The sequence below is a fragment of the Bufo gargarizans genome, chromosome 2 (genome assembly GCF_014858855.1).
Source record: "Bufo gargarizans isolate SCDJY-AF-19 chromosome 2, ASM1485885v1, whole genome shotgun sequence".
Classification (NCBI taxonomy): domain Eukaryota; kingdom Metazoa; phylum Chordata; class Amphibia; order Anura; family Bufonidae; genus Bufo; species Bufo gargarizans.
In genome coordinates this window covers 458,674,362-458,701,981 of record NC_058081.1, presented here as the reverse complement: position 1 = coordinate 458,701,981, position 27,620 = coordinate 458,674,362, and the positions used below count along the sequence as shown (strand labels likewise).

Below are 27,620 nucleotides of genomic sequence, written 5' to 3'. Positions count from 1 at the left end.
AGATATTTTCAGCTCCTTGTAGTGGGCGCTCTATGTATACATGCTCTCGGCTCCCTCTAGTGGGTGCTCTCTATGTACAGATACTTTCAGCTCCTTGTAGTGGGCGCTCTATGTATACATGCTCTCGGCTCCCTCTAGTGGGTGCTCTCTATGTACAGATACTTTCAGCTCCTTGTAGTGGGCGCTCTAGATGTACAGATACTCAGATACTTTCAGCTTCTTCTAGTGGGAGCTCTCGATGCACAGATACTTTCAGCTCCTTCTAGAAGTAGCTCTATGTATACATGCTCTCGACTCCCTCTAACGGGAGCTCTCTATATACAGATACTTTCTGCTCCTTCTAGCGGGAGCTCTAGATGTACAGATACTTTCAGCTCCCTCTAGTGGGAGCTATATGTATACATGCTCTCAGCTTCCCCTAGTGGGAGCTATATATAGATATACACACTCTCGGCTCCCTCTAGTGGAAGCTCTATGTATACAAGCTCTCGGCTCCCTCTAGTGGAAGCTCTATGTATACAAGCTCTCGGCTCCCTCTTGTGGGAGCTCTATGTATACAAGCTCTCGGCTCCCTCTTGTGGGAGCTCTATGTATACAAGCTCTCGGCTCCCTCTTGTGGGAGCTCTATGTATACAAGCTCTCGGCTCCCTCTTGTGGGAGCTCTATGTATACAAGCTCTCGGCTCCCTCTAGTGGGAGCTCTGTGTATACACCCTCTCGGCTCCCTCTTTTGGGAGCTCTGTGTATACATTTTATTTTTTATTTTTTTCCATCTACCTCTGTTGATGGCTATGTCTTTACGTATGCTTTCATCTACTTCTAGTAGGAGCGCTATGTATACATATGTTTTCTGCTCCCTCTAGTGGCCGCTCTGTGTATACATATGTTTTCAGTATCCTCCAGTTTTGCTACTGGCGGTATACATACTGTATAGTATTCTGCAAACGCTGGAGTGAGAACGGGAGGGAAGTAACCGTCTAAACACATCTGTTGTGTAAATTGTTGCAAATCTATTTCTGGGTCCTCTGATGTGACCCACTTCATATAACCGTATTCAAAGAGTTCATATGGAAAAACAATGCCTACAAAATTGATGCCAGCATACAAAAAACATATTATGGGGGCTGGTGACTGGGCTGCAGGAAAGCAAAAGGTGAGGTTAACGCCACAAACCAGATGACTAAATATGCCCATGTGGACCAGTTCTATTAGGATCACATGGAAATCTCCCCCAAGATATGTAATGGTCAAGTGTTTTCCACATCCTACAATCAGAACGATCTGCCTCTGGGAAACACATTTCCATGGCTAGAATTACGTGTAGCATCCACATAAAGATAATTGTTGATGTTTGTCATCTTCAGTCCAGTGGTTATGTGGACAACGGTGAGAGTGATGTCCCTGTCAGCAGCCTCAGGGGAAGGCGACCAGACTCTCTCTAATCTTCCGCTGTTTAAACAAAGGCTCTTTATAGCCATTTCTGTTTTTTTTAAAGACCGACTCCAGAATAAACGGACCTCGTACATCAGTTGTTGTTTTTTTTTTTTTTTTTTTTTTTTGTATCGTCCTTTCATTTTGCATTTTCTATGAAAGCCTGGAAAACATCACATTAAATTTTCCTTTCCATTTCATGTATGCTAAATATAATTATGCCGTTACTAAGTTTGTATCGTGCCACCCACTGCTACAGCTAAGAAATTTCTGGGGTTTTTTGATGTCGAAATGCTAGAATGTAATCTTTTGACTCTCTCAAGCTGCAGTCAGTGACGGTAATAACAACAAATGAATTGCTTCCATTAAATGTGTTGAATTTTATTATAGTATTTTGGCTGCGGGTTTAAATTCCGCTGAATAGGTGGCTATAAACGCAGACTCGCTGATCTATCGGGTCAATACCATTTTTATTTTATAGGGGGTTGTTGATGAAATCGAGCCATACTAAATGCTCACATTATGGGCTAACATTGATGAGATTCGGGAAGAAAAATGAGTCCCCTGTTTATAGCTGTATATTTAACCCCTTAACATCCAGACTTTAAATTCTCAGGATAGACCATCACTGTCTGATTGTTGGAGGTCCAACACCCATGCCCATTAGCTGCTCAGCAGCATCTCTGGCACCGGAACCACACAGCTCTCTACATTATACACTGGAGAGAGCTTGCTACTGCAGTGCTGCTCCCATTCACTTCAGTTAGAGCAAAAAACTCTGCTTCACCTGGCTTCGATGTTCAGGGTTTTTGATACAGTTTTTGAAGCTAAAAGCGGTAATGGATTTAAAGGCTATGTACACCTTTTGGAGACAGATTTATTTTGTTATTGAATTGTACTCATTTTAAGGTAAAAAAAAAATCATTTTTTAAATTGGTCATTATTAAAAATATGGACCCGTTTTTTGTGTGCAGTTTTAAGTTCCTCTAGTAGCAGCCTCTGAATTTTCTCTCTCTTCCGTCAGCCAGCTCTCCTGACAGGCTCCTTATCTCTGTTTTCTGACATTATAATAAACACTCATTATCGCTCCGTTCTTATGTTAGGCAGTATTACACTGGCCGATATTTCGTCCGGTAATCGCTAACGAGTGTTCACTTGAACACTTGTTAGTGATAATCTTGCAGTGTAATACTGCCGCCAATTGCCCGATAAATGAGCACATGCTTAAAAATCAGTGCTTGCTGGTGGCAAGCAGATGACATAGTCTAGAAAACTACTAGACAGTATGGGGACGAGCTATGGCATAGTGAGGTCCCTTTACACAGGACAATATTAGAGCAGAATCTGCTGCTCACTGGTAGAGGAGACTTCTGCAAATACATGCACCGATCTCCTCCAGAATATGGGGAGGAGCGATTACTAATGCCATCTCTCTTCTCCATACGGTCTCCTTGTTTCCCCACAGTAGATCATGGATACATGCCACTCTCTTCTGTCGGGATACGAGTATTAAAGTGTTCTAACAAATGGTCCAATTACCCAATGAAGGAGTGTTTTGCTCGTTCATCGGGTAAGCGGCAGTACATTTACACTGCCAGATCATCACTAACGAGCGTTACTATGAACACTCGTTAGCGATTTTCAAAGTGATTATCGGCCTGTGTAGAGGGCCCTTAATACAGACTTAAATAAGTGTTTGTGATCTCTTAGTAATTTAGAGATAAGGGTTATTACATGACCAGCACAAAGTGGATGTGAAAAGTATCGCACAGCTCAACAAACAGTTAACACTTTGCGACAGAACGGTTCAATATTTTTAATAAAGACCAATTGAAAAAAAGATTTTTAGCCCAAAATGAGAAAATGCAATCATACAAAAAATTGCCTCTGAAGGTGTACATAGCTTTTTAAAAAGAGGAAAGGACATGGGGAAAAATTACCAAGAACAGTTATTCGCATCCAAAGTGTGCTGGAGTAAGACGCAACAAATTTAGAGTTTCTTGAAAATTAAAGTGACGTTGCAGATTTTTGTGCAAATGCTGTTTGCTTAAATATTTGAGACTTTTGCATGCCAGAAAACTGGCATGCTGGGTTTGAGAATTCTTTCAGCTGCGTCCAAAAAATGAAAGTGGAAACCCAGCCTTAGGCCTCATGCACACGACAGTTGTGTGTATTGCGGTCCGCAAAACATGCATGGCGTCCATGTGAATTCCGCAATTTGTTGAACGACGTGGACAGCCATTAATATAACTTCCTATTCTTGTCCACAAAACAGACAAGGATGGGACAGGTCATAATTTTTTTTGCGGACCACGGAACGGAGCAACGGATGCAGAAAGCACACAGAGTGCTGTCCGCATCTTTTGCAGCCCCATTGACGTGAATGGGTCCGCATCCTAGCCACAAATACTGCGGCTCGGATGCGGACCAAAACAGTCGTATGCCTGAGGCCTTGGGCTAGGGTTACACAGTGAAACTTGGTCGGAATTGTTGCAGTCATTGCACCTCTCCCAGCAACTTTTTGTTTAATAGGGAAATGCTTTAGATGATTTATCAAAACTGGTGTAAAGGAAAAGTGGATTAGTTGCCCATAGCAACCAGTCAAATCAAACATTTCATTTTCCAAAGAAGCTCTGAGAAATGAAAGATGGTATTTGCTTGGTTGTTATCGGCAACTAAGCCAGTTTTCCTTTCGACCAGTTTTGATAACGCTCTCCCTTTGACTGTGGTCACTGGTGAGTCCTAGTCTTGCTGCCAAGCGGTTTGTTACATATCTTATGACATAGTAGGTTACACTGTAGTCCGTTTCAATGGAAAACCAACAGAATTGTTAAAAATATATTGTTTTGCGCTCAACTAGAACTCCAGGTACAGTGAAGAGATCTGAAGTCTATGCCCCAGAAGAGAGTGGCTGAAGGCCAAACTTGATTTCAGATATGTTTATTTGAGGTTTCCATGTGTTGAGGATAAATAGACACACTTCAAGTGGTTGTCTGCTCCTGAGTGCACCGATTGGCTGCGGTAATGTCATCGCTGCAGCCGCGAAAACAGAGCCCTGTCTTGACAACCGGAGAGGCAGTGCGGGATCTTCTAGGTCATGAATTGTCTATCCTTTATTACAGGTCCATCCCCTAAGGGTACTTTCACACTAGCATTTTACTTTTCCAGCACTGAGTTCCGTCAAAAGCGCTCAATGCCGGAAAAGAACTGATCAGGTATATCCCCCATGCATTCTGGATGGAGAGTAATCCGTTCAGGATGTCTTCAGTTCAGTCTTTTTGACTGTTCAGGCAAAAGATAAAACCGCAGCAGGCTACGGTTTTATCTCCAGCCCCAAAAAACGTAAGACTTGCCTGAATGCCGTAGTAATTTCCATAGGAATGTATTAGTGCCATTCAAAATGCCGGATCCGTTTTTCCGGATGACACCGGAAAGGCAGATCTGGCATTTCAATGCATTTTTCTGACTGATCAGGATCCTGATCAGTCTTAGGGTACTTTCACACTAGCGGCAGGACGGATCCGAGAGGCTGTTCACCCCGTCTGATCCGTCCTGCCACTATTTTGCCGTGCCGCCGGACTGCCGCTCTGTCCCATTGACGAGGGCGGAGCTCCGGCACAGCACGGCGGTGCGCGGTGAGAGGCCGTCGGACTAAAAAGTCGGACATGCAGTACTTTCAGTCCGGCGGCTTCTCGCCATACACTGCCGTGCTGCGACGGAGCTTCTCCCCCGTCCCCTTTATAGTCAATGGAGACGGAGCGGAAGTCCGCCGGCACGGCGAAATAGGGGCAGGACGGATCCGACAGGGTGAACAGCCTGTCGGATCCGTCCTGCCACTAGTGTGAAAGTAGCCATCAGTTGGCATACGTTTTGCAAGATCCAGCAGGCAGTTCTGGCAACAGAACTGCTTGCCGGATCACTCTGCTGCAAGTGTGAAAGTAGCCTAAGTTGTCTGGTTTCTTCTTGAAACTGGACAATCCATTAGAATTTTCTGGCGGCCCTAAGCATCCCTTGCATTATGGCTCTTTATTTTCTATTAAACAGTAGAGGTAAGAACTGTGTTAAAATCACTGAATAACTGACTATCCAGCTCTGCTATCTGTGAGACAAAGCACCTAGGTGGCGTGAAATCCCATGGTGTGGACTGACTGCGTAGGCCTTTTCATTAAATGACAAAGAAAATTGGACACTTTCTCTGCTATTCCTGCACCTAGCATTCTTTTCATCTCTTTTGTGTGTAGATTCTTTGAAGCTTTTTTTTTTTTATCTAGAATTTTATAGAAAGCTGCTTTGTCCGTGAATTGAGACATTTGTGCAAAAACAGTAAAGCAAAGTATTTTACAACTTTTTTTTTTTGTTTGATGTAGATCTTCACATTGAAAAATGTTTTAGTATTTCTTGCACTATAGTGGTCACCAAGCCCCCTATTTTAATTATCACAACGTAATGCAGCAAATTAGAAATCCGTCACCTGTGAAGAGTGTCTTTATCGTATTGTCTGTACTGCCCTAATGAGGGTCTGTGTGGCTGGTCACTAGTCATGTCTTGGCAGCAGAAAATGGACATTTTGACATTTTCCTTGGACGGCTGTACATTATTATAAATGTGCTGCTCTTTATCTGGAGGAACAGGCATTGGTCGTTCTCTGCAATCAATCTGGCGTTATTTAAGAACGTGTTTCTTCTCTAGTGTCTGCAGTCAATGTGTCAATCATTTCAATGATGTTTAAAGGTTTAGTCATACTGAGGTTCTTCTGAAATGTTCTCTTGTGCAGCGTTCCTCTGAGCCTCAGAAGGACTACATTTTTAAAGAGGTCTTGGCATATACATACTGTATATATCGTATTATCTTTTTATCCAACTTTTTTATAGCAAAGTAGAAAAGTAAATTTAGAAGTTTTTTTTTTTCCCTTCAGCATTTAGGCACAATTTAAGGGCTCGTTCACACAAACGTTTTTTGCGTTCCGTATAAGGGCCGTTTATTGCGTTCCGTATACGCTACCATTCATTTCAATGGGTCTGCAAAAAAAAAAACGGAATGTACTCTGTAAGCATTCAGTTTCCGCATTTCCGTTCCACTACATTTTGAGTCTTGTCCTATTATTGTCCGCAAATCACATTCCGTGGATCCATTCAAGTCAATGGGTCCGCAAAAAACCCCCCACTGAAATAGCCATATGGTCGTGTGAAAGAGGCCTAACTAAAAGGAAACTCTGGTTTGGTTCACCAGAGATAAAGGAGCCCGTTTTACTGGTGTAAGGGGGTTCTAAACATGGTAGATACTGTACATATTAATGAGCCAAAATGTTTACGTTTTGCCCCAAAGCTCGGGGTATTCACATCTGGACATTTATGCCATATTGACAGGATATACATATTCCTATCTCAAAAACAGGGTCTTTCTGTGACTGAAGAGCAGGATGCTCAGGCTAGGATATTTCCACATGTGCACTGTCCTCTCCATTGACTGCTATGGAACTTCCAAGGATAGTCAAACAAGCCCAGTCATCTTTTTTCATAAGTCCCATAGCAGTAAATGGAGAAGACACTGCAATATTCTGTAAATGTCCAGATGGTAATACCCATTTAACCGCTACCCGACCGCCTAACGCAGGATTGCGTCCTGCAGGCGGACGGGTTATTCCTCTTTGACGCGCCGGCGCGCTCACAGGATCCGAAGGTAAACTAGTTGATCTACAGCCTGCCAGTGGCGATCATTTGCTGGCAGGCTGTAGATGAGATTTTTTAATTTTTTTTACCCTTGAAAGGTATATCGGACGATGTGTTTTGTTAACAGCGTCTGATATACCTGCTACCTGGTCCTCTGGTGGAACCTTTTGCTTGGATCGACCACCAGAGGACACAGGCAGCTCTGTAATAAGTAGCACCAAGCACCACACTACACTACACCCCCCTTCCCCATGTCACTTATTAACCCCTGATCACCCCCTGTAAGGCTCCATTCAGATGTCTATATGTGTTTTGCGGATCCGCAAATCACGGACACTGGCAATGTGCTTTCCGCAGTTTGCGGATCCGCACTTTGCCAGAACTATATAGAAAATGCCTTTTCTTGTCCGCAATTGCGGACAAGAATAGGACATGTTCTATAGGCAGTTTTTTCATATTCCACTAACTTGTGACAAAAAATATAATCTCACATGAACTCGCCATACCCCTCACGGAATCCAAATGCGTAAAATTTTTTAGACATTTATATTCCAGACTTCTTCTCACATTTTAGGGCCCCTAAAATGCCAGGGCAGTATAATTACCCCATAAGTGATCCCATTTTGGAAAGAAGACACCCCAAGGTAATCTGTGAGGGGCATGGTGAGTTCATGTAAAATATTATTTTTTGTCACAAGTTAGTGGAATATGAGACTTTGTAAGGAAAAAAAATAATCATTTTCCGCTAACTTGTGAAAAAAAATCTTCCATGAACTCACTATGCCCATCAGCGAATACCTTTAGGGTGTCTACTTTCCGAAATGGGGTCATTTGTGGGGTGTTTCTAATGTCTGTGCATTGTAGAACCTCAGGAAACATGACAGGTGCTCAAAAAGTCAGTGCGTAAATTCACATTTTTGCACCATAGTTTGTAAACGCTATAACTTTTACCCAAACCAATAAATATACACTTATTGCAATTTTTTTTTATCAAATACATGTAGAACAATAAATTTAGAGAAAAATTTATATAGAAATGTAGTTTTAATTGAAAAATTTTACAACAGAAAGTGAAAAATGTCGTTTTTTCGCAAAAATTTCGGTCAATTTTGATTAATATCAAAAAAAGTAAAAATGTCAGCAGCAATGAAATACCACCAAATGAAAGCTCTATTAGTGAGAAGAAAAGGAGGTACAATTAATTTGGGTGGTAAGTTGTATGACCGAGCAATAAACCGTGAAAAAAGTGTAGTGCAGAATTGTAAAAAGTGGTCTGGTCATTAAGGGGGTTTAAGCTAGGGGAGCTGAGCTGGTTAAAGGGAACCTGTCACCAGGATTTTGTGTACAGAGCTGAGGACATGGGTTCCTAGATGACCGCTAGCACATCCGCAATACCCAGTCCCCATAGCTCTGTGTGCTTTTATTGTGTAAAAAACCCTGATTTGATACATATGCAAATAAACCTGAGATGAGTCCTCATCTCACGTACAGGATTCAGTTCAGGTTACTTTGCATATGTATCAAATTGTTTATTTTTTACACAATAAAGCACACAGAGCTATGGGGACTAAGTATTGCGGATGTGCTAGCGGCCATCTAGCAACCCATGTCCTCTATTCACAAAATCCCGGTGACAGTTTCCCTTTAAGGCTACTTTCACACTCGCGTTTGGTGCGGATCTGTCATGGATCTGCACAGACGGATCGGTACAGATAATACAACAGTCTGCCTCCATTCAGAATGGATCCGTTTGTATTATCTTTAACGTAGCCAAAACGGATCTGTCTTGAACACCATTGAAAGTCTGATCCGTTTTCTATTGCCAGTGAAAACTGATCCGTCCCCCATTGACTTACATTGTGTGTCAGAACAGATCTGTTTGGCTCAGTTTCGTCAGACGGACACCAAAACGCTGCAAGCGGAATGGAGGTGGAACAGAGCCAAACTGATGCATTCTGTAGCGGATCCCTATCCATTCAGAATGCATTAAGGGCAAAACTGATCCGTTTTGGACCGCTTGTGAGATCCCTGAACGGATCTCACAAACGGAAACCAAAACGCCAGTGTGACAGTAGCCTAAGTGTTTCTTTTTCATCTGGTTTTACGGTTTTGTGGAATTTATTCAGGCTACTTTCACACCTCCGGTAAAGATACCTGGCAGACTTTTTTGGCAGAGGAATAGCCCGACAGAGTTCACAGTGTCCTGATAGGTTACGGTGGCAGATAGGGCCGTGCACCTTCGGAGCCCACAGACTATAATGGGATACGGCTGGGATTTCACCAGTTTCCAGCATGAACGTGGGGTTTTGGCCAGACAAAAGCCGATGCATGCAATGGGCTCTGGCGGTGTCTGGCTAGCCAGACCTGTGAACTCTGGTGGGTTGGACTCAGGGCTGTGGAGTCGGAGTCAAGGAGTTGTAATTAACGTATTTTTCGCCCTGAGGAGGAAAATTAAGAAAAAAAATATTTTGAACCAAAAGGTGTGCTTTTGGTGGGTTTTGAACTAATGGTGGTCTGTGGATGGCACTGTTATGGGTGCATCTGTGGGTGACACTGTTATGGCGGCATCTGTGGGTGGCACTGTTATGGGGGCATCCACAGATTCCCCCCCCCCCATAATAGTGTCCCTGTGTAGTGAATGGGGGTTGGCATCTGTTTCTGTAATGGCAGCGGGGCCCGGTGCCTGCTTCATTCATAAAGTGGGCAGAGCAGGCGCGTGACGTAGTTAGCTACGCTACGAGCGCCCACCCGGCCTCCTGACTGCCAAGAAGTTAGTAGTAAGTAGTACAGCGCTAGATTTTAGATGATTGGAATACTTTAACAATACCCACAAGTTAGATATAATTACCGTCTACTACAGTGAGCGGGGCCCGGTGTAGAAGAATACAGTGACTGCACCGGGCCCCGCTGCCATTACAGAAACAGATGCCGGCCCCCAGACCCTCCTCCCTCTCAGCTTATTCACCAGACGGTCGCAGCATTCCCCCCATAAGACGCACTGCTATTTTTCCCCCACTTTTGCGAAAAATACGGTACTTCTCTACTGTAAGAGTAAAGACCAATGCATGCAGTGCGTCACGTTACTGCAAAACGAACACGTTAAGTGACCTTGAAGAAGCATGCTTTTCATATGCTTTACTATATGGCACGCAACGCACAGTTAAGGAGCGGCTATACTTATACTTTCCATTGTGTTGTGTTCCGCTGTGCCCATGGTTAACCTAGCCTCTCACTGATAACTGATTAAGTAAATATGTTTTTTGCAGGACTAGAGACACCTGTATTAAGTGAAGAGAAAGGATAGTCAATAGTTCAAGACTGAAGCTGTAAACCATTTGAAAGACTGCTGTCATTCAGCTAAGGCTATAAAAACTTGTAAGGCTACTTTCACACTTGTGGCAGGATGGATCCGACAGGCTGTTCACCCTGTCGGATACGTCTTTCTGCTATTTCGCTGTGCAGCCGGACCGCCGCTCCGTCCCCATTGACTATAATGGGGGGCGGGGGCGGAGCTCCGGCGCAGCACGGCGAAAGGCCGCCGGGCTAAAAGTCCTGCATGTCTGACTTTTTAGTCCGGTGGCCTCTCACAGTGAACTGCCGTGCTGCATCGGAGCTCCGCCCCATCCCCATTATAGTCAATGGCGACGGAGCGGCAGCACGGCCAAATAGCGGAAGCACGGCGAAATAGCGGAAGGACGGATCCGACAGGGTGAACAGCCTGTTGGATCCATCCTGACGCAAGTGTGAAAGTACCCTAAACTCAGATTGTTAGCTTAAACTTTAAACATGACTATGGGATTCTACTAGGGAAATCATATTTTAAAATAAATGCCCCTTCCCCTGTCCTATGTTCAGCAGAAGATCAGCACACAGAGAAGGCAGCGGCTTCCTAGCCAGTAGTTATGTGGTAATGACATGTATGTTGCCTTTCTTTCCTTCAAGGAATGTATAAAATAAATTTGCATATTAAATACAGAGGAGTCGGAAGTACCAAAAACTGAGGAGTTGGAGTCGGAGCATTTATCTACCGACTCCACAGCCCTGGGTTCTTCTGCTGGATAGCTTTACCACAGGTGTGAAACTAGACTAAGGCCCCTTTCACATGGGGGCGAGATTTCCGCGCGGGTGCAATGCGTGAGGTGAACACATTGCACCCGCACTGAATCCGGACCCATTCACTTGTATGGGGCAGTGCAGATGAGCAGTGATTTTCACGCATCACTTGTGCGTTGCGTGAAAATCGCAGCATGCTCCTCTTTGTACGTTTTTCCACGCAACACAGGCCCCATAGAAGTGAATGGGGCTGCTGTGAAAACCGCAAGCATCCGCAAGTGCGGATGCGGTGCGATTTTCACGCATGGTTGCTAGGAGACGATCGGGATGGAGACCCGATCATTATTATTTTCCCTTATAACATGGTTATAAGGGAAAATAATAGCATTCTTAATACAAAATGCATAGTACAATAGGGCTGGAAAGGTTAAAAAAAAATTAAATTTAACTCCCCTTAATCCACTTGTTCGCTCAGCCCGGCTTCTCTTCTGTCTTCATCTTTGCTGTGCACAGGAAAAGGACCTATGGTGACGTCACTGCACTCATCACATGATCCATCACCATGGTAAAGATCATGTGATGGACCATGCGATGAGCGCAGTGACGTCATCAAAGGTCCTATTCCTCAAAGAAGAAGACAGAAGAGAAGCCGGGCTGCACGATTAAGGCGAGTTAAATTATTATTATTATTTTTTTTTAACCCCTCCAGCCCTATTATACTATGCATTCTGTATTCAGAATGCTATTATTTTCCCTTATAACCATGTTATAAGGGAAAATAATACAATCTACACAACACCTAACCCAAACCCAAACGTCTGTGAAAAAGTTCGGGTTTGGGTACCAAACATGCCGATTTTTCTCACTCTTGTGCAAAACGCATTACAATGTTTTGCACTCGCGTGGAAAAATCGTGCATTTTCCCACGACGCACTCGCATCTTATCCAGACCAAAAACATGACGCCCGTGGGAAAGAGGCCTAATACTAGTGTTATTTACACCAGTCTTAATAATGAAATACACTGGTGTACAATGCACCAGAGTTATTAAGAGGCCTTTTAATAATTTTGGTGCATCGTTGGGGAAAGTTCCTTCCCCTAGAAAATGAAACCTATGCCAGGAAGTAGTCTGTGCCACTCCGTTCCAGTCCTGCCTGTGGCCTATCCCCTCCAGCCATTCCTACAGGTGTAACCAGCCTCTACCTTTTAACTCTCTCCTAGCCTGTTAAAGGATAATTGTCACATTTAGACCCTAATTTCAATTTTCATATATGTAGTTACTAATAACATGATATTCCAGAATCAGTTACTATTAGACTGACTTACCCCATATTTAATAAGATTCAGCCCTTAGCAACCAGTCTGCATAAAACTGCAATTTCACTATTCAGTCTGAGGCTAGCCAGTAACAATAGCCCCCCAAAAGTGTCAGTAACCAGAGCCCTTCCCCTAAAGGTTTAATCTCCTGCAGCACAAAGGGGGTCCTCTTACCACATGTTGCTTTCATTTATACACAGAGCAGACGGCAGATCTCCCTTCCCTGCTCTGCGCTGCTTCCACTCTGCATTGTCCCAGTCTGCTGAGGTGAGGGAGCGTCTGCCAAGTCCAGGGACAGGGAGAAGTGCATACAGCCCAGGCACTGTTATCAGCTGCTGGGGAGGACCTGGCTTTAATAATTTACTTACAGTCCCTGGCCGTCAGTAATCTGACCTTGCACGCTGCGTGCTCGTCTATCAACAGAGAGACGGACCCTGCATAGCAACCCTATTTTAAGCAGAGGTAAAAGTAGGCAGTACAGGGAACAAAAATGTGGAATTAAGGGGTAATTGAATACACAGTGAAAAGTTGAAATAGGGCCACCAAGGTGATATTAGTCACCACAATCCAATACTCAACTACAGTTACCCGTTAACTTCTTACAGAGTGTCGACATAAGGCTCTGTTCACATTTCAGTCAGAGGCTCCTCTGCTGGGCATTCTGTTATATTTGTCAGGAAAATTAGCACAGCGTTGCTACACTATTCTTCCCTTTTGAAAAACGGACACTATGACTGAAACCCAACAGATTAAGTGAATGGGATCCACCGGGTGCCATTGGTCTCCATCATAAGATGCCTTCAGAACTCCTATGTGCAGCAGAGAAATGGAAGTTTCTAATGCCAGTGTGCACAGAGCCTAAAGGTATCCTACGCTGTAGAAATCCCAAATAAAAATCCTTCATGTGTAGTGGTGCAGCTTTAGGCTACATGCACACTGTGTGTATTATGTACTGATTTATGTATGAAAAATGCGCAGCATAATACGGTACCAGTACAATCTACACGGTGCAGAAATTGTCTGTCTGGCTGTTTATGCAGATTTATGCAGACTTTTACATCGCAAAGGAAGGGGGTCTGGGGCAAATCCGTGTCAAAATTCGCAATTAACACGTGCGGATTCCCATGTGGAAATGCAGAAACATGTGGATTTTATCGGAGGTTGTATACCGCCATAATGCTGTAGTGTTCATGAGGCCTATGGAAGACGCATCCACCTAGAACCCATGCTGCTTAGCTTTTAGAGGATTTTCTAGCCTGGGTGCAACTCCAGCACTTCTTGGGTGCATGAGTACGACAGTCTTTTGAGCTGAAGAAGTTACCATTCATAGACAGCAAGAAGAGATCTTGAAATGAATAACCAGTTGAAGCCCCAATCTTAATAGAACAAGGCAAAACCAGTGAATACTTCCTGCTGTTAGATTTTATCTGCTAAAAACATCAAAGCAAGAAAACTAAGGGTGTCTTCACATGCGGCAGATTTTGTAGTAGAAAGTTCCACAACTGAAAAATCAGTTCCATGGGGATTGCAGAAATCCATTGGCTTGCTGCCCTATTCAAATGAATGGAGCGGAATTTTTTGCCACCCGTGAAGGGATCCGTAAGGTAGTCTGAAATCCATTTCTTCTGGCATCTATCGCTCTACCTGCCTCTCTGTGCTTTTACATTGTAATTCTCTCCGCTCAGGTTGGCACAATGGGTTCCTGAAGAAGAAGAAAAAAAGATATAGATATATATAAAAATTAGCAGGGAGAAGTACCATTGGGACAAAGGACATTGACACACACTGCATCAGTGAGGGGGGAGCCCTTTAATAGATTAGTGGTCGATATACTGTATAGATTTGTTTTCTTTTAGCTGTAAGGCTCCTTGTAATCATAGGGGAAAAATGGTAAAAAGTTACGTGGGTGGACAAAGAGCAATGATGACACACTCATTGCACCAAAGGCCTAATTGGCATATTAAGAAAAAGTATCATAACTCAGGAACGGAGCCTCAGATCTACAGAAGAAAAACACCCTTTTATTCAGGTGAACCACAGCTGGATGGGGAGATCGTTGGTGACAGATTCCCGTTTAAATGCCTCTTTCACTGCAAATAGAAGTAATTAATACCAAATAATAAAGGTCTCTAGAATGTTATACAATGCGTTAAATCTAATACAAATGGACTAGCATGCATGAACAGCGCTGTATTGAATGGATTATTAGTGTCACATTGATTATGTATGAGCGAGGGAGCTGCCATCGCACCCCACTGTATTTTAATTCTGCATTACCTCCTAGGGGTCCATTGCAGCTTGTTCTTCACAATTACTTTTAATGAAATTGCACATATAATTAATAGTATCTTAAATGCCTGTTCTAGGAGCCCCTATAGATTGCTGCCATACTGATGATGATCATATTGTATTAATAATGTATTTATCTTGCTGGTTAAATTCCCTTCCACAAATCCACAAACTACCATTTTAACCACTTCTCCGCCTACTACACTGTTTTCATTGATCTCTTAGTTCATAAATAAAATGTCAGAACCGCAGTGAAGACTGAAGTTTACACAGGCAGAACAGTAGCAGGGAGGTTATAATTCTGGAAGCAATGTAGATTAATATAATTGAAAGTCAGTGTGAAGGTCCCTGACAACCAGTATTAAGGGAGTTGTCTGGTTTTACAAGAAAACTGGACAACACTCAGGGAGTGCCTGAAATAAAGAATAGACCATTACTTATCTAGCAGATCCCATGCTGCCACTTTAATTCTCCGGGCTGCAGCGCAAACATCATGTCAACAGCACATGCTAGTCTCTGGCCGCAGCGTTGCACTGCTTGAGGCCAGTGATTGACCACAGCGGTCGAGTGCCAGGTCAGCACCACCCAGCGGGGAGAACCAGTGCGGGAACACAGGATTGGCTAGGAAAGCTTTGGTCTATTTTTTATTTTGGGCACGCCTAGGGCTGGGTGATTCTGACAAAAATGGGGCATGACTTATTGCTAAAAACAAACACGGATGAGCTGTTTGAGGTCTTATACAGAGAAATTGAATAAGGCATTGGTGTACATTTTGGCCAAAGCGTAATAAGCCACTCACCACATCAAGGTCGCCTTAATGAGTGGTCCCTAACACTAGTTCCTACCTGTTATGGGCCACGACAGCCACACAAAGTCCAGGGAGCGCAGGTACAGCATGCACGCCAAGCACGGCTGTACCTGCGCTCCCTGGACTTTGTGTGGCTGTCATGGCCCATAAAAGGTAGGAACTAATGTTAGGGACCACTGATTAAGGCGACCTTGACGTGGTGAGTGGCTTATTACGCTTTGGCCAAAATGTACACCAATGCCTTATTCAACATCCAGCATAAAGGCAGGGCAGAGTGCTGGTTGCAGTGTGCGATTGCATTTTGTGTTTTTGCGTTTGTATCTGTATTTCGCCATAGCAATCTGCACCTACTAGGGGTTGTGCGGGCTGAATCCCCCATATACAGAGAAGTGTAGAGGAGTATATGCAGGACTCCTGTATATACCCATGTGTATTGCTGTATACTCCTGTGTATACATCTCTTTATTGCTGTACACTGGTGTATATACCCTTCTATATTGCTGTGTGTGTACTCCTGTATATACTGCCCTATATTGCTGTATACCTGTGTACTCCTGTAACAGGAGTATAGGGGTATTCAGCCAAATAGAGAAGTATATACAGAAGAGGAGTACACAGCAATATAGGGAAGTATATACAGGACAGGAGTACACGGCAATATAGGGGAGTATATACAGGACAGGAGTACACGGCAATATAGGGGAGTATATACAGGACAGGAGTACACGGCAATATAGGGGAGTATTTACAGGACAGGAGTACACAGCAATATAGGGGAGTATATACAGGACAGGAGTACACGGCAATATAGGGGAGTATATACAGGACAGGAGTACACGGCAATATAGGGGAGTATATACAGGACAGGAGTACACGGCAATATAGGGGAGTATTTACAGGACAGGAGTACACAGCAATATAGGGGAGTATATACAGGACAGGAGTACACAGCAATATAGGGGAGTATATACAGGACAGGAGTACACGGCAATATAGGGGAGTATATACAGGACAGGAGTACACGGCAATATAGGGGAGTATATACAGGACAGGAGTACACGGCAATATAGGGGAGTATATACACAGGACAGGAGTACACGGCAATATAGGGGAGTATATACAGGACAGGAGTACACGGCAATATAGGGGAGTATATACAGGACAGGAGTACACGGCAATATTCAGGAGTCATGAAACAGAATACACCGGCATAGGAAAAGTGCTGTTGGTTAATCAGGTTGATGGTTGGTTTTGGTATTTTTTGATTATCGGCCCAGCCCTTGGCACACCCCAAGTGTTGTCCAGTTTCCTCCTAAAACCAGAAACCGCTTTAACACTGTAGTTATGACACTGTGCATATTACACATGGCTTTTCATGCAGAAAATCCACCGCAAAGTAGATGAGATTTTCAAAATCTCGTGTACACTGTGTGGAAATTGGGTGAAAATTGACCCGCAGTGCAGACTTAGGAATCTGCAGGATGTCAGTTGTTTGTGCGGATGGTCAGTGTCTTGTGGACACATCCCTGCTGAAGCCTGAAGTTGGCTGAAGAGGATCAGGTGCATATCGAGGAGAAAGCAAGACCTGGTCCTGAAGATGAAAACATGGGAGCCAGGGCGTAGGACCGGAGCAGTGGGGAGCAGGGAAGTATGATCCTTTCACTAGGAGAGGCAGGCTGAAGGCACCGGTTTTAGAAATTATGCATTCCCGGATAACCCCTTTTAGCAAACTTTATACTAAATCTCAGATGGCCGTTGTCATGTGATCATTCCATTGCTTGACAGCAAAAATGGAGGCGAACCCAGACAAACCCCATTATGAGTCAGTCGTCCATCAGTTTGGATCTGTTGCACGATAGTTTTGTCACAAGGCAATGACTTTTAAATTGGAACCAATTAGCAATTGTCCTCTGCCGTGAACTGTAACCTGAGCTTCCATTGATGGTCTGTACAAGCAACGTGACAATGACAAAAAAACTGAAATCTAGACTATATGACGTTCAGATGGGAGAGCTTGTCTGCTTTGAGAGAAATTCCTGGGATTTATGTCATCCTAGTGCACATGACAGGGAGCTGTCAGATGATAAAGGATCGCATGGACTCCTCAACTGAGACACTGAGCGGCCACCACCACGGCTTGCCTGTTGCCCACCTTGGTCCTAAATAATATAGCATTTGAAAAGAAGGAATGAAAAGTTAATTGCAGACATATGGTCTCATAGCACCTTAGCAGTTTCCACTTTAATCATGTTGTGACTTCAGAGGTCTCAGCGGCGTTTTTATATTTTAAGTACGAAGCACATTTACTTAGGGATTTTACAGGGCATGTCATGAAGTTCTTTCAGCAGGCACCTTTAATTGGTTTTCTGACGTTCGATGTTGGTTTTCACCGCATCAGGACGTATAAAATGTATTTTAATTATAGAGTCCTAATTTGTTCATGTGACAGAAAATAAATTGCATTGTCCATGATTCACTGTCTAATGATAGGCCATGGCTGTAGTGTAGCTGTAAAGTGTCACTCCGGCTCCATTCCTTCTGATTCATTTTCCATTGTGGTGCCGGCCAAAGGGACTTGCAAAAAGCTGCGAGAAGAAAGTACAACTCTCGAGCAAGTTCTTCTGTAAATCAGATGTGTCCTTGCTATTAATTCTCTGGACAAGAGATGAATGGAGTGCCCTTCAGCAAAACCGCGCAGTAGAATGTTGTACTGCTGTGCTGGGCAGACGCTTTCAGGATTTAAAGACCCTTAGACACCTAAACTGCTATTGATTTTACAATGACTTGTGCATTTCAGATCAGCGGAACTTGGGGATGTCCATGCGAGTAGAACGCTCCACGCTGGATCAAGTAAAAAAACGATTTGAAGTAAATAAGAAGAAAATGGAAGAAAAACAAAAGGATTACGACTTTGAGGAGAGAATGAAAGAACTGCGGGAAGAGGCGAGTGTGTATATTGTGTGTGTGTGTGTGTATATATATATATATATATATATATATATATATATATATATATATATGTAATCTATATCTCAAGTTTGGACACACCTTCTCATTCAAAGAGTTTTCTTTATTTTCATGACTATGAAAATTGTAGATTCACACTGAAGGCATCAAAACTATGAATTAACACGTGGAATTATATACATAACAAAAAAGTGTGAAACAACTGAAAATGTCATATTCTAGGTTCTTCAAAGTAGCCACCTTTTGCTTTGATTACTGCTTTGCACACTCTTGGCATTCTCTTGATGAGCTTCAAGAGGTAGTCACCTGAAATGGTTTTCACTTCACAGGTGTGCCCTGTCAGGTTTAATAAGTGGGATTTCTTGCCTTATAAATGGGGTTGGGACCATCAGTTGTGTTGTGGAGAAGTCAGGTCTTTTATTTGGGGGGGACGTCCCTCCGGCAATTGGATCCCAGCCGCTCCCATTACTTTGGAGCCCAGCACAGCCCCACTGCCAATTTATTCACTGCTCAGCGCCGACGTAATGTTTGTGCAGCGCTCGCAATCCTGTGCATGTCAGCGCCTGCGAGGTGTTCTGGCATTGGCCTCACAGAACTTATTGTGCATGCGCCAGCTGCACAAACATTACGTCTGCGCTGAGCAGTGAGTAAATTAGCAGCGGAGCCAAGTAATGGGTGTGGCTGGGCTCCAACTGCTGGAGGGACGTCCCCTTGGGTTCCCTATTGAGGTACTTTGCGTATTAATAAAACCGATTTTATAGACCAAATAAGACACAGGGCAGTAATACTAGTATATTTAAATGTAAATCGTGGAGACTGATGTGGTGATGTTATTAGCTCTAAGTTAAATCCAGGTGATAGTGTCCCTTTTACTTTAGTCTATGTCCCTTGTGGCAGTGCAGTCTAATTACAACTACTCTTCCCATGCACTGAACCTACAAGGGAGACATCGGTGAAACGCTGAACAGGATGCAGCGCTCACATGAGCTCTGCAACACCTTCAAACAGATTGGCGGGGGTGTCATGAGTTGGACCCCCACCAATCTGATGTTGATTACCTGGAACCAACCATTCAAATGGTTCTGCCTGAACTACTTTTCCATTCCCCATACATGAACTATAGCATCTCTTTCTGTGCAGTATGCAGCTTCTCTTTTATTCCTCCTGGAAATATGAGTACATTTGTTATCATTCCTTTTGTCAACAAAGTGTGTTCCCTGTCCAATCAGTATGATGCAATGTGTACTGACCCCTCCCATTGACAAGAGGAGTGGTAAGACCCAGTCATCAATTTTAAACATTTACAAGAGGAAGAATATTGGGACAGGCAGTTTAAAAAAAAAAAAGCGCCCAGGTTGCTCTTTTACAGGGAATATACAGTGCATTTAGAAAGTCTTCTGACCTTTTCACTTTGCTGCAGGCTTGTGCTAAAATAAAAATAAAGTTTATTTTTTTTCTCATTATTCTGCACTCGGTAGCCCATAATGAGGAAGTGAAAACAGAATATTAGAATACTTGCTAATTTATTGAAGAGGAAGAACTAGAATATTGCAGTGTCAGAAGTGTTCATTCCCTTTACTCAGTACTTAGTTGAAGCCCCTTTAGCTTGGGTATGATGCGACAAGGTTTTCATGCTTGGGTTTGGGGATTTTCTGCCATTTTTCTCTGCAGATCTTCTCCAGCTCTGTCAGGTTGGATAGGGGGCCATTTTTGAGTCTCCAACAATGTTCAATTGGGTACAAGTCAGGGCTGTAGTTGCGCCATTCTAAGACATTCATGGAGTTGTCCCTCGACCACTCCTTGTTGTCTTGGCTGTGTGCTTAGGATCATTGTCTTGCTAAAAGGTAAACCTTCAGTCTAGAGCACTCTAGATCAGGTTTTCATTAGGAATATATGTGTTCCTTGCCCTATTCAGCTTTCCCTCAACCTTGACCAGTCTCCCTGTCCCACCCACAAAAAAACACCCCCACAACACAATGCTGCTACCACCCTGCTTCACTGCTGGGATGGTTTTGGGCAGGTGATGATCAGTGTATGGTTTACTTCTGACATGACGCTTAGAATTGAGGCCTAAAAATTCTGGTTTTATCAGACCAGAGTATCTTGTTCCTCTGAGTCCTTTAGGCTACTCCAGGCAGGCATTCATGTGTCTCTTACTGAGGGGAGGATTCTTTCTGGCCACTCTGCCATAAAGCCCAGATTGTTGGAGTGCTGCAGTGATGCTTGACCTTCTGGAAGTTTCTGCACACAGGATCTTTGGAGCTCAGCCAAAGTGACCATTAGATTTTTGGTTTTCTCTCTTACCAAGTCCCTTCTCCCCTATTGCTTAGTTTGGTGGGAAGGCTATCTCTAGGAAGAGTTCTGGTTGTTCAAAAACTTATGGAGGCCACTGTGGTCTTGGGAACTTTCAGTGCAGTAGAAATTGTACCCTTCTCCAGGTCTGTGCCGCCACACAATCCTGTCGCTGACCTCTACAGACAGGTTTTTCCTCCTCATGGCCTTGTTTTTGCTCTGTTGTCTATTGCCAGCTGTCACATGTAAGGGTCCATTCACATGTCCGCAACGTGTTTTGCGGATCTATGGAGCCGCGGATCCGCAGAACACGGAAAGCCTGTTCTTGTCCGTAATTGCGGACAAGAATAGGACATGTTCTATTTTATCTGCGGAACGGAAGTGCGGACCTGGAAGCGTGGCTCCGCAATTCGTGCTGCCCCATAGGAATGAATGGGTCCGCAATTCCATTCTGCAAAATGTGGAACAAAATTGCGGACGTGTGAATGGAGCCTTATATAGACAGGGATGTGTCCACCCAAATCATGTCCAATCAATTGAATTTACCACAGGTGGACTCCAATCTAATCAAGGTCTCAATACTTATGTCAATGTGGAATTTTTGATTTTCCATTTTAATAAATTTGCAAACCTTTCAATAATTTTGTTTTCACTTTCTCATATGAGGTATGCTCTACGATATGGAAAACTTGCATTTTTTTAAATTTAAGTACAAAGTGTCAACATAACAAAATGTGAAAAAGTCAAAGGGTCTGGAGAGTCTTTGAATGCATTGTAATTATTTTTCCAGAGAGGTGACAGGACCTGTAACTGTGTTTGTCACATACTGTCAGTGCTTTTAACCAGAGGAAACAATTTAATTACACTTATATTTCATAGTAGCCAAAATAACCCGTCTTCAGTCATCTGCATCTGGAACTTCACTACTTTAAGCTATGGACGGCCTGCAGTGGGTTGTGGGACTGCCTAGATTATAGGGGTTGTCTGGGGTTTCCATTTTTAAAAAGAAAGGTTCAGAATGTTGTGAACTGAAAAAATAAGTCATTTTGTTAATTTCTTGGATCTCCATCTCCAGTGCTACCCAGTCCCTCTCCGGTCTTTGCTTTCTGGTCCCTTTTGACACTCAGTAAATCAGTTGTTGCAGTGGTGACAATCCTTAGTTAGCCAGTGAACGTCTGAGTGGTCACTTCCAAAGACAAGGCATGAAACATATATGGCAAGAAAGAAAAAGTTATGGCTATCTTAAAAATGTGTTAACAGTAACATGAAATACTTACTGGAAAGAAAGAGACAATGCAGCAGCACTCTGCAAATCAGACAAAGTGCAACAATGCTTAAAAAAATTATTGTGCTAATACTAGCACCAGACTAGCACCAGGAAGGGTATAGAGTGGGCTCAGCATGCATGTTGGTACCTGAATCCCTTGCAATGGAGGCCATTTTGGCACAAAAAATGGAAAAAGGCAGAGTGGATCCAACATGCATGTGGGTCCAACACTCCCTGAATTTTATGGCGGTCATTATGGCGCATAACAGGTAGTATTTAGTGTTAGGACCCGTCTAACAGAGATCGCCTTGACGTTCGGCAGACGGGCTTAGATGGTTTTGTACAAAATGCATTGTCCAAGCATCTCGCTTTTATAAATAAGCGTAGTATTAGCACAATAATTTTTTTTAAGCATTGTTGTACTTTGTCTGATTTGCAGAGTGCTGCTGCATTGTCTTTCTTTCCTCTAGGTCTTTGCCATGGCAGCGTGCACCTGCGCACTGGGAGGTGCTGACTGACCCCCTTTTTTTTGCTATGAAATACTTACTGTGACCCTAACCTTTTCAAGACCAGATGATTATTTATTTTTTTCTTTTCGTTTTCATCTTTTACTCCCAGCCCTCCCAAAGCCCTAACTTTTTTTTGTTGTAGCCGTATGGGGCTTGTTTTCTAATATTGCACTTTCTAATAGCAATACTTATGGTTGCATACAATGTGGTGGGAAGTAAGAAAGAAATGACAAATGGGATGAAATTGAAACGGCATTCCCTATACAGTAAAATTGACCAGTTATATTCATTCTCCAGGTCAGTACGAATCCTGCGATACCACATATGTATTTTTTTTTTCTTGCATTTTTATACAAAAAAAATAAACCTTTGTCATATTCTGACCCCTATTACTTTTTTTTGTAGTTATGTGTACAGAGCTGTGTGAGTGCAAATTTTTTGGCGGGCCAATCACTCTTCAGTGATACCATCTTGGGTGCGTTTCACTTTTTGATCATTTTTTGATCATTTTTTATGGGAGGAGAAGCGACCCCAAAAAAACGTTGAACTGGCCATTTAGACTTTTTTTTTTTTCCCGTTTTGCCATTTTTCATATTGGGATAAATATTTTCATATATTAATAGTACGGGCGTTTTTGAAGGCGTCAATACCCATGATGTGTGCGTTTTTTTTGTTTTTATAGCTCCTGTAGCATTGTACTGTTTCTAAGGAGCCCTACTGCAGGCAGGGGCTCCATGGAAATTACTATGCAGCATCCTCCTGTCCTATCCTCAGTATAGGTCATCAATATCAGATCTGTGGGGGCCTTGCATCTGGCACCCACAGCAAATAGCAGGTTGAAGAGAAGGCTTGTTTGTTTAACTGCTCACTGTCTACATCGTAGCGATGAGCAAATGTAATTACAAGCCATCCCATAGAAGTGAAAACACTTTTATTGCTAAAGCAGTACTTTAGGGGTTAAGGTTATCCACAGGATAAAGCCTCATTCACACGTCAGTGATTCTGAGCCAAAACCAGGTGCGGCTCTAAACACCTTATGTCTGTGGAGGCTGCATCAGTGATTGTGTGCCAAAACCAAGATTGAAGCCTCCACAGATAAGGGAAAGATCTGCACCTCTTCTGTGTTTAGAGCCGCTCCTGGTATTGGTTCAGAATCACTGATGGAAATCACTGACCGAACACTGATTTGTGAATGAGGCATAAGGGATAACTAACTGATCCATGGGGGTCTGATCACTGGGTCCAGTCCCCCGTCTCAATGGATCAGTAGGTCAAAGATTTGCCCTGTCGCCCCTTTCATTCTCCGTGGGACTGCTGGAGAGCAGAAAAAAGCCAATTTTCTCATCAATGGCTTGGATGTTTTTTGGGGAAGCCCAATTTTGTTCATGACCATACTGCTGTATCCTGGTACGTTCACCCACATTTGATACTAGATTGACTAAAATCAATGCAGACAGAAACCACTTATATTGCTGTTGCTGCACTGGCTGTCTGATTGCTTATAATGCTGTCTGAACTGTGTCATGTTCTTTCAAATCCAGGAGGAAAAAGCACGAGCCTATAAAAAAGAAAAGCAGAGGGAGAAAAAGAGGAAGGCGGAGGAAGATTTGGGGTTTGAAGAAGATGATGAAATGGCAGCTGTCATGGGTTTCTCAGGGTTTGGTTCCTCAAAAAAGAGTCACTGATGGAACTTGAAAGCAGCAGTCTAACCACCGAGCAGATATTTTCTCTCCCCCACCTACCCACATCTTCTTATTAACCAGAGCTTTTTGTGAATAACCATAATCTATTATGCCTCAAGTAGTTTTTCTGCTTGAAGCAGAGGATTATGGGAGAACCCAGAGATCTAGCAAACAGTTGTGCAGACCAAAACTGTGAATCGGTAATGCGCTAACCCTTATTTACTTACAAGCCACGTAATCGCTTCTTAGTCGTATGAGCTGATAATCCCACATCTAAACAGCTATTTATATCTGACTGCCTCCGTGTGGTGCCAGGGTTTAAGAGATAAAAGCCTTAACTATGTTTTTTAAATAAGTCCGATTTTGGATAGGTGCTGTCATTCTTCCCTCACCTCTGCCTAGAGTCAATAAGATGTTTCGTAGTGAATCCTGAAGCCATCTATGTCTACTGCCAATGCATTATAGGGGTTGTACTGAGATGGTCTTGACAGGTCAATCAGGCATGTGATCTTAGACCAGGGATGGGCAAACTGTGGCTCTCCAGCTGTTGTAAAACTACAACTCCCAGTATGCCCAGTCTGCCTACAGCAGGGCATGATAGGATTTGTAGTTTACAAGAGCTGGAGAGCAGCAGTTGGCCCATCACTGTCTTAGACCCCTATATAGTTGATACTAGGCCCTCCACCCAATCCCAAAAATGAAGGCGTTCCAAATTGACTGGTGGCCCGCATGTATGGTCATTCTCCAATGCAGTGAATGGATGGTACAAAATACTTGAGTTTGCTCAGAGGTCACTCTTTTTCCTATTGATTTAAATCAAATGTTACAGTCTGTGACTGGCTTATTTTTGACATGGTGATTTTCCTAAATGCTGGGCTCTTCTTCTAATAACCTCTGTGACAAACCTTTTTAATGCTCTTCCTGGCAAACTAACATGCTCAAATGAGCAGAAGTCAAGGACCTTTACAGCTGAAATAAAGTGTCGGACTTGCTACCAGTCAGATATAAAGTCGTATGGCTGTTTTTGACAACTTGCATGGATTGAAGACTGGCATATACCCGTCAGAGAGGCGAAGCTATTTTGATTATTTGTGGTTTACTGAAAGCCTTCTATAGTTTACATTTTAGCATTGTTTCACAAATGTGGCGTTTTTATAATTACGGAAAATTGGTGGTATGAGATTACAAAATATGGCTTCTTTCTTCCAGAAACAGTGCCACCTTTGTCAGTAGGTTTTGTATGGTATTGCAGTTAAGCCCCTTTCACATGATCAGCAGCGAGACTAGAACCAGCCCATGGACAAGAGTTATTTTTCTAATCTCTTATAAAAATCAAAATTAATGCTAAATCGTAAACTTGTATAGAAGGCACTCCCAGTAGGTTTACTTCAGGTATTACAAGAATCAAAAGCTCTGATTAATATAAAAAGACTCTTGTGTCATTGGTTGCAACATACCACAGAACACCCTGCCTAGAACCCCCCCATATTTGGGGTAACTGGACAATGCTGGTGATATGGGCTGCTGTTCTTCAAGGCAGCACATTTTTCAGATACCAGCTGGTTTATGGTTTTGCAGGCATTAGGAGGTTGGGTAACTTCAAAACCATTGAAGGGCTTATTAAGTGTATTTAAACTTTTTTTTTTAATAAAACTTTATCATAAACCTGTTTTTGTTCTGAGTACCTTAAGCAAGTAGCTGCTGCTATTCTTTTTTGTTTTGCAGCCTTTTGATATGTATAAATATGTTTTTTACTCTTGTATTCTGGTGATTTTTAAAATGAAAAGAAAGGCAAAAACAACCTTAAATTAGTTGGAAATGACCCGTATCTTCAGCATCTATGCTCCCACAAACACAATTTAAAATAAATTCATTGCCACTGTCACGCCTGCTGAATTTCATTATTGCCATGTATTGTGAGGAGTCCAGAGCTGAGCTTTTTTTTTATTTTTTTTATGGGAAACATTTTTACCTTCCCCCTGCCATGTAAATCTCCACAGCGGTCCATAATATTTGTCAGTGTTTGCTTCAATAGCCTTGCTCCGGGTACATTCTCTCTTGATAAACACTAATAAAATTGAGTCCAGACTATTTTGCTAATGAGCTATGATAGCAATTCCCCTATAACATAGGACAATAATTCTTTCCCTTCTGTAGAGTATGTCAGCATGAAGCACCTAGGCGGAAAATTAATTTTTTTCCCCTCCATTCTTTCTTTGCTAGCGTTTCTGGTTTCTATGTTTTGAAACATTGTTAGGCATGTACATTGACCAAGTTCTTTAGTAGTGATAGATAGATAATAGATAGATATACCTAGAATTTAGAGAAGGAAAAGAAGTAAAAAAAAACAAAACAAACAATTTTTTGATCCGACCTCTTATCAGAACCACAATCCAGATCAGATCCCCAATTTTTTTTATTAGACCTTTGAACAGACCCCCAATGTTTCTAACCTCAGAACGGCCTTTGTAGCTCTGCTGCCTCTGGACGGAGGCTGGCGGCTTTCTTGTTGTTTGTCTATCCCCTACATCTGATCTGCTCCTGATGAGCCCAAAATGGCGAAACACGTAGAGCTGTTAGTGGGGGCAAATTAATGAAACATACATATAGGTTCTGTTTGATTTGTGTTCACACCGCAGTAGTGGTCTTGCAAGTTCACCCATCTGATGAGCGTGGGCAGATGTTTAGCAAGCAGTGTGCTCACATCCAGGCATCACTAGTATCATAGGGCTGTCTAGCAATACTTCCTTTGATTTGTGCTCATGCAGCAGTGGATGACAGCACTTGAACCACACGTCATAGTGGGCATGTGCATTGCATCACAGGTTGCAACTGCTTAGCATGGGCAGATGTTTATCAAGGGGTTAATACAGTTCTAGGGCCAGTAATGTAGTGGCACAGCTGGACAAATGAGCATTGGCATTTATTAGCACCTACACCACGGTGAATACACCCACCCTGTATGCACAAGAGTGGTTCAACACCGCTCAGGATTATAGAGCTGGGTTTACTGCCTAGTGTCATACTGTTGTGGGATATATTCGTGGATCAACACACGGTTGTAGTTGGTTCCACTCACGTGGTTTCCCAAATTGACTTGTGTTCACACCTGATCAACAGGGCAGGCTAGGTCTTGTGCAACCGCATTAAACCAGCTGGTGCCATGTTATCTGCTGCTTGTATTGGTGTACATATAGGTTTGTCAATTGGGAGGTTTCTATATTAGGTGAGAGTTTTCCCTCCTTTGGTCAGTGAATAATAATTAAAAAGGATGGAACGTAAACCACTAATTATTTGTCAGTGAATTAACCTCAGAACGGACCACCAATCATCATTA

At 42.9% G+C, this 27,620-nt stretch overlaps 1 protein-coding gene across 1 annotated transcript in view; it reads left to right on the top strand.

The window, feature by feature from the left end:
- LOC122928304 (zinc finger matrin-type protein 2) overlaps window positions 1–26,165 on the top strand; it is a 27,425-nt gene extending 1,260 nt beyond the window's left edge. The window contains exons 2-3 of the mRNA XM_044281031.1: window positions 18,364–18,509; window positions 24,143–26,165. Coding sequence (XP_044136966.1) covers window positions 18,381–18,509; window positions 24,143–24,286 — 273 coding nt within the window. The 5' untranslated portion in view covers window positions 18,364–18,380 and the 3' untranslated portion in view covers window positions 24,287–26,165. The remainder of the gene's footprint in view (window positions 1–18,363; window positions 18,510–24,142) is intronic.
- Window positions 26,166–27,620: the final 1,455 nt, after the last annotated feature.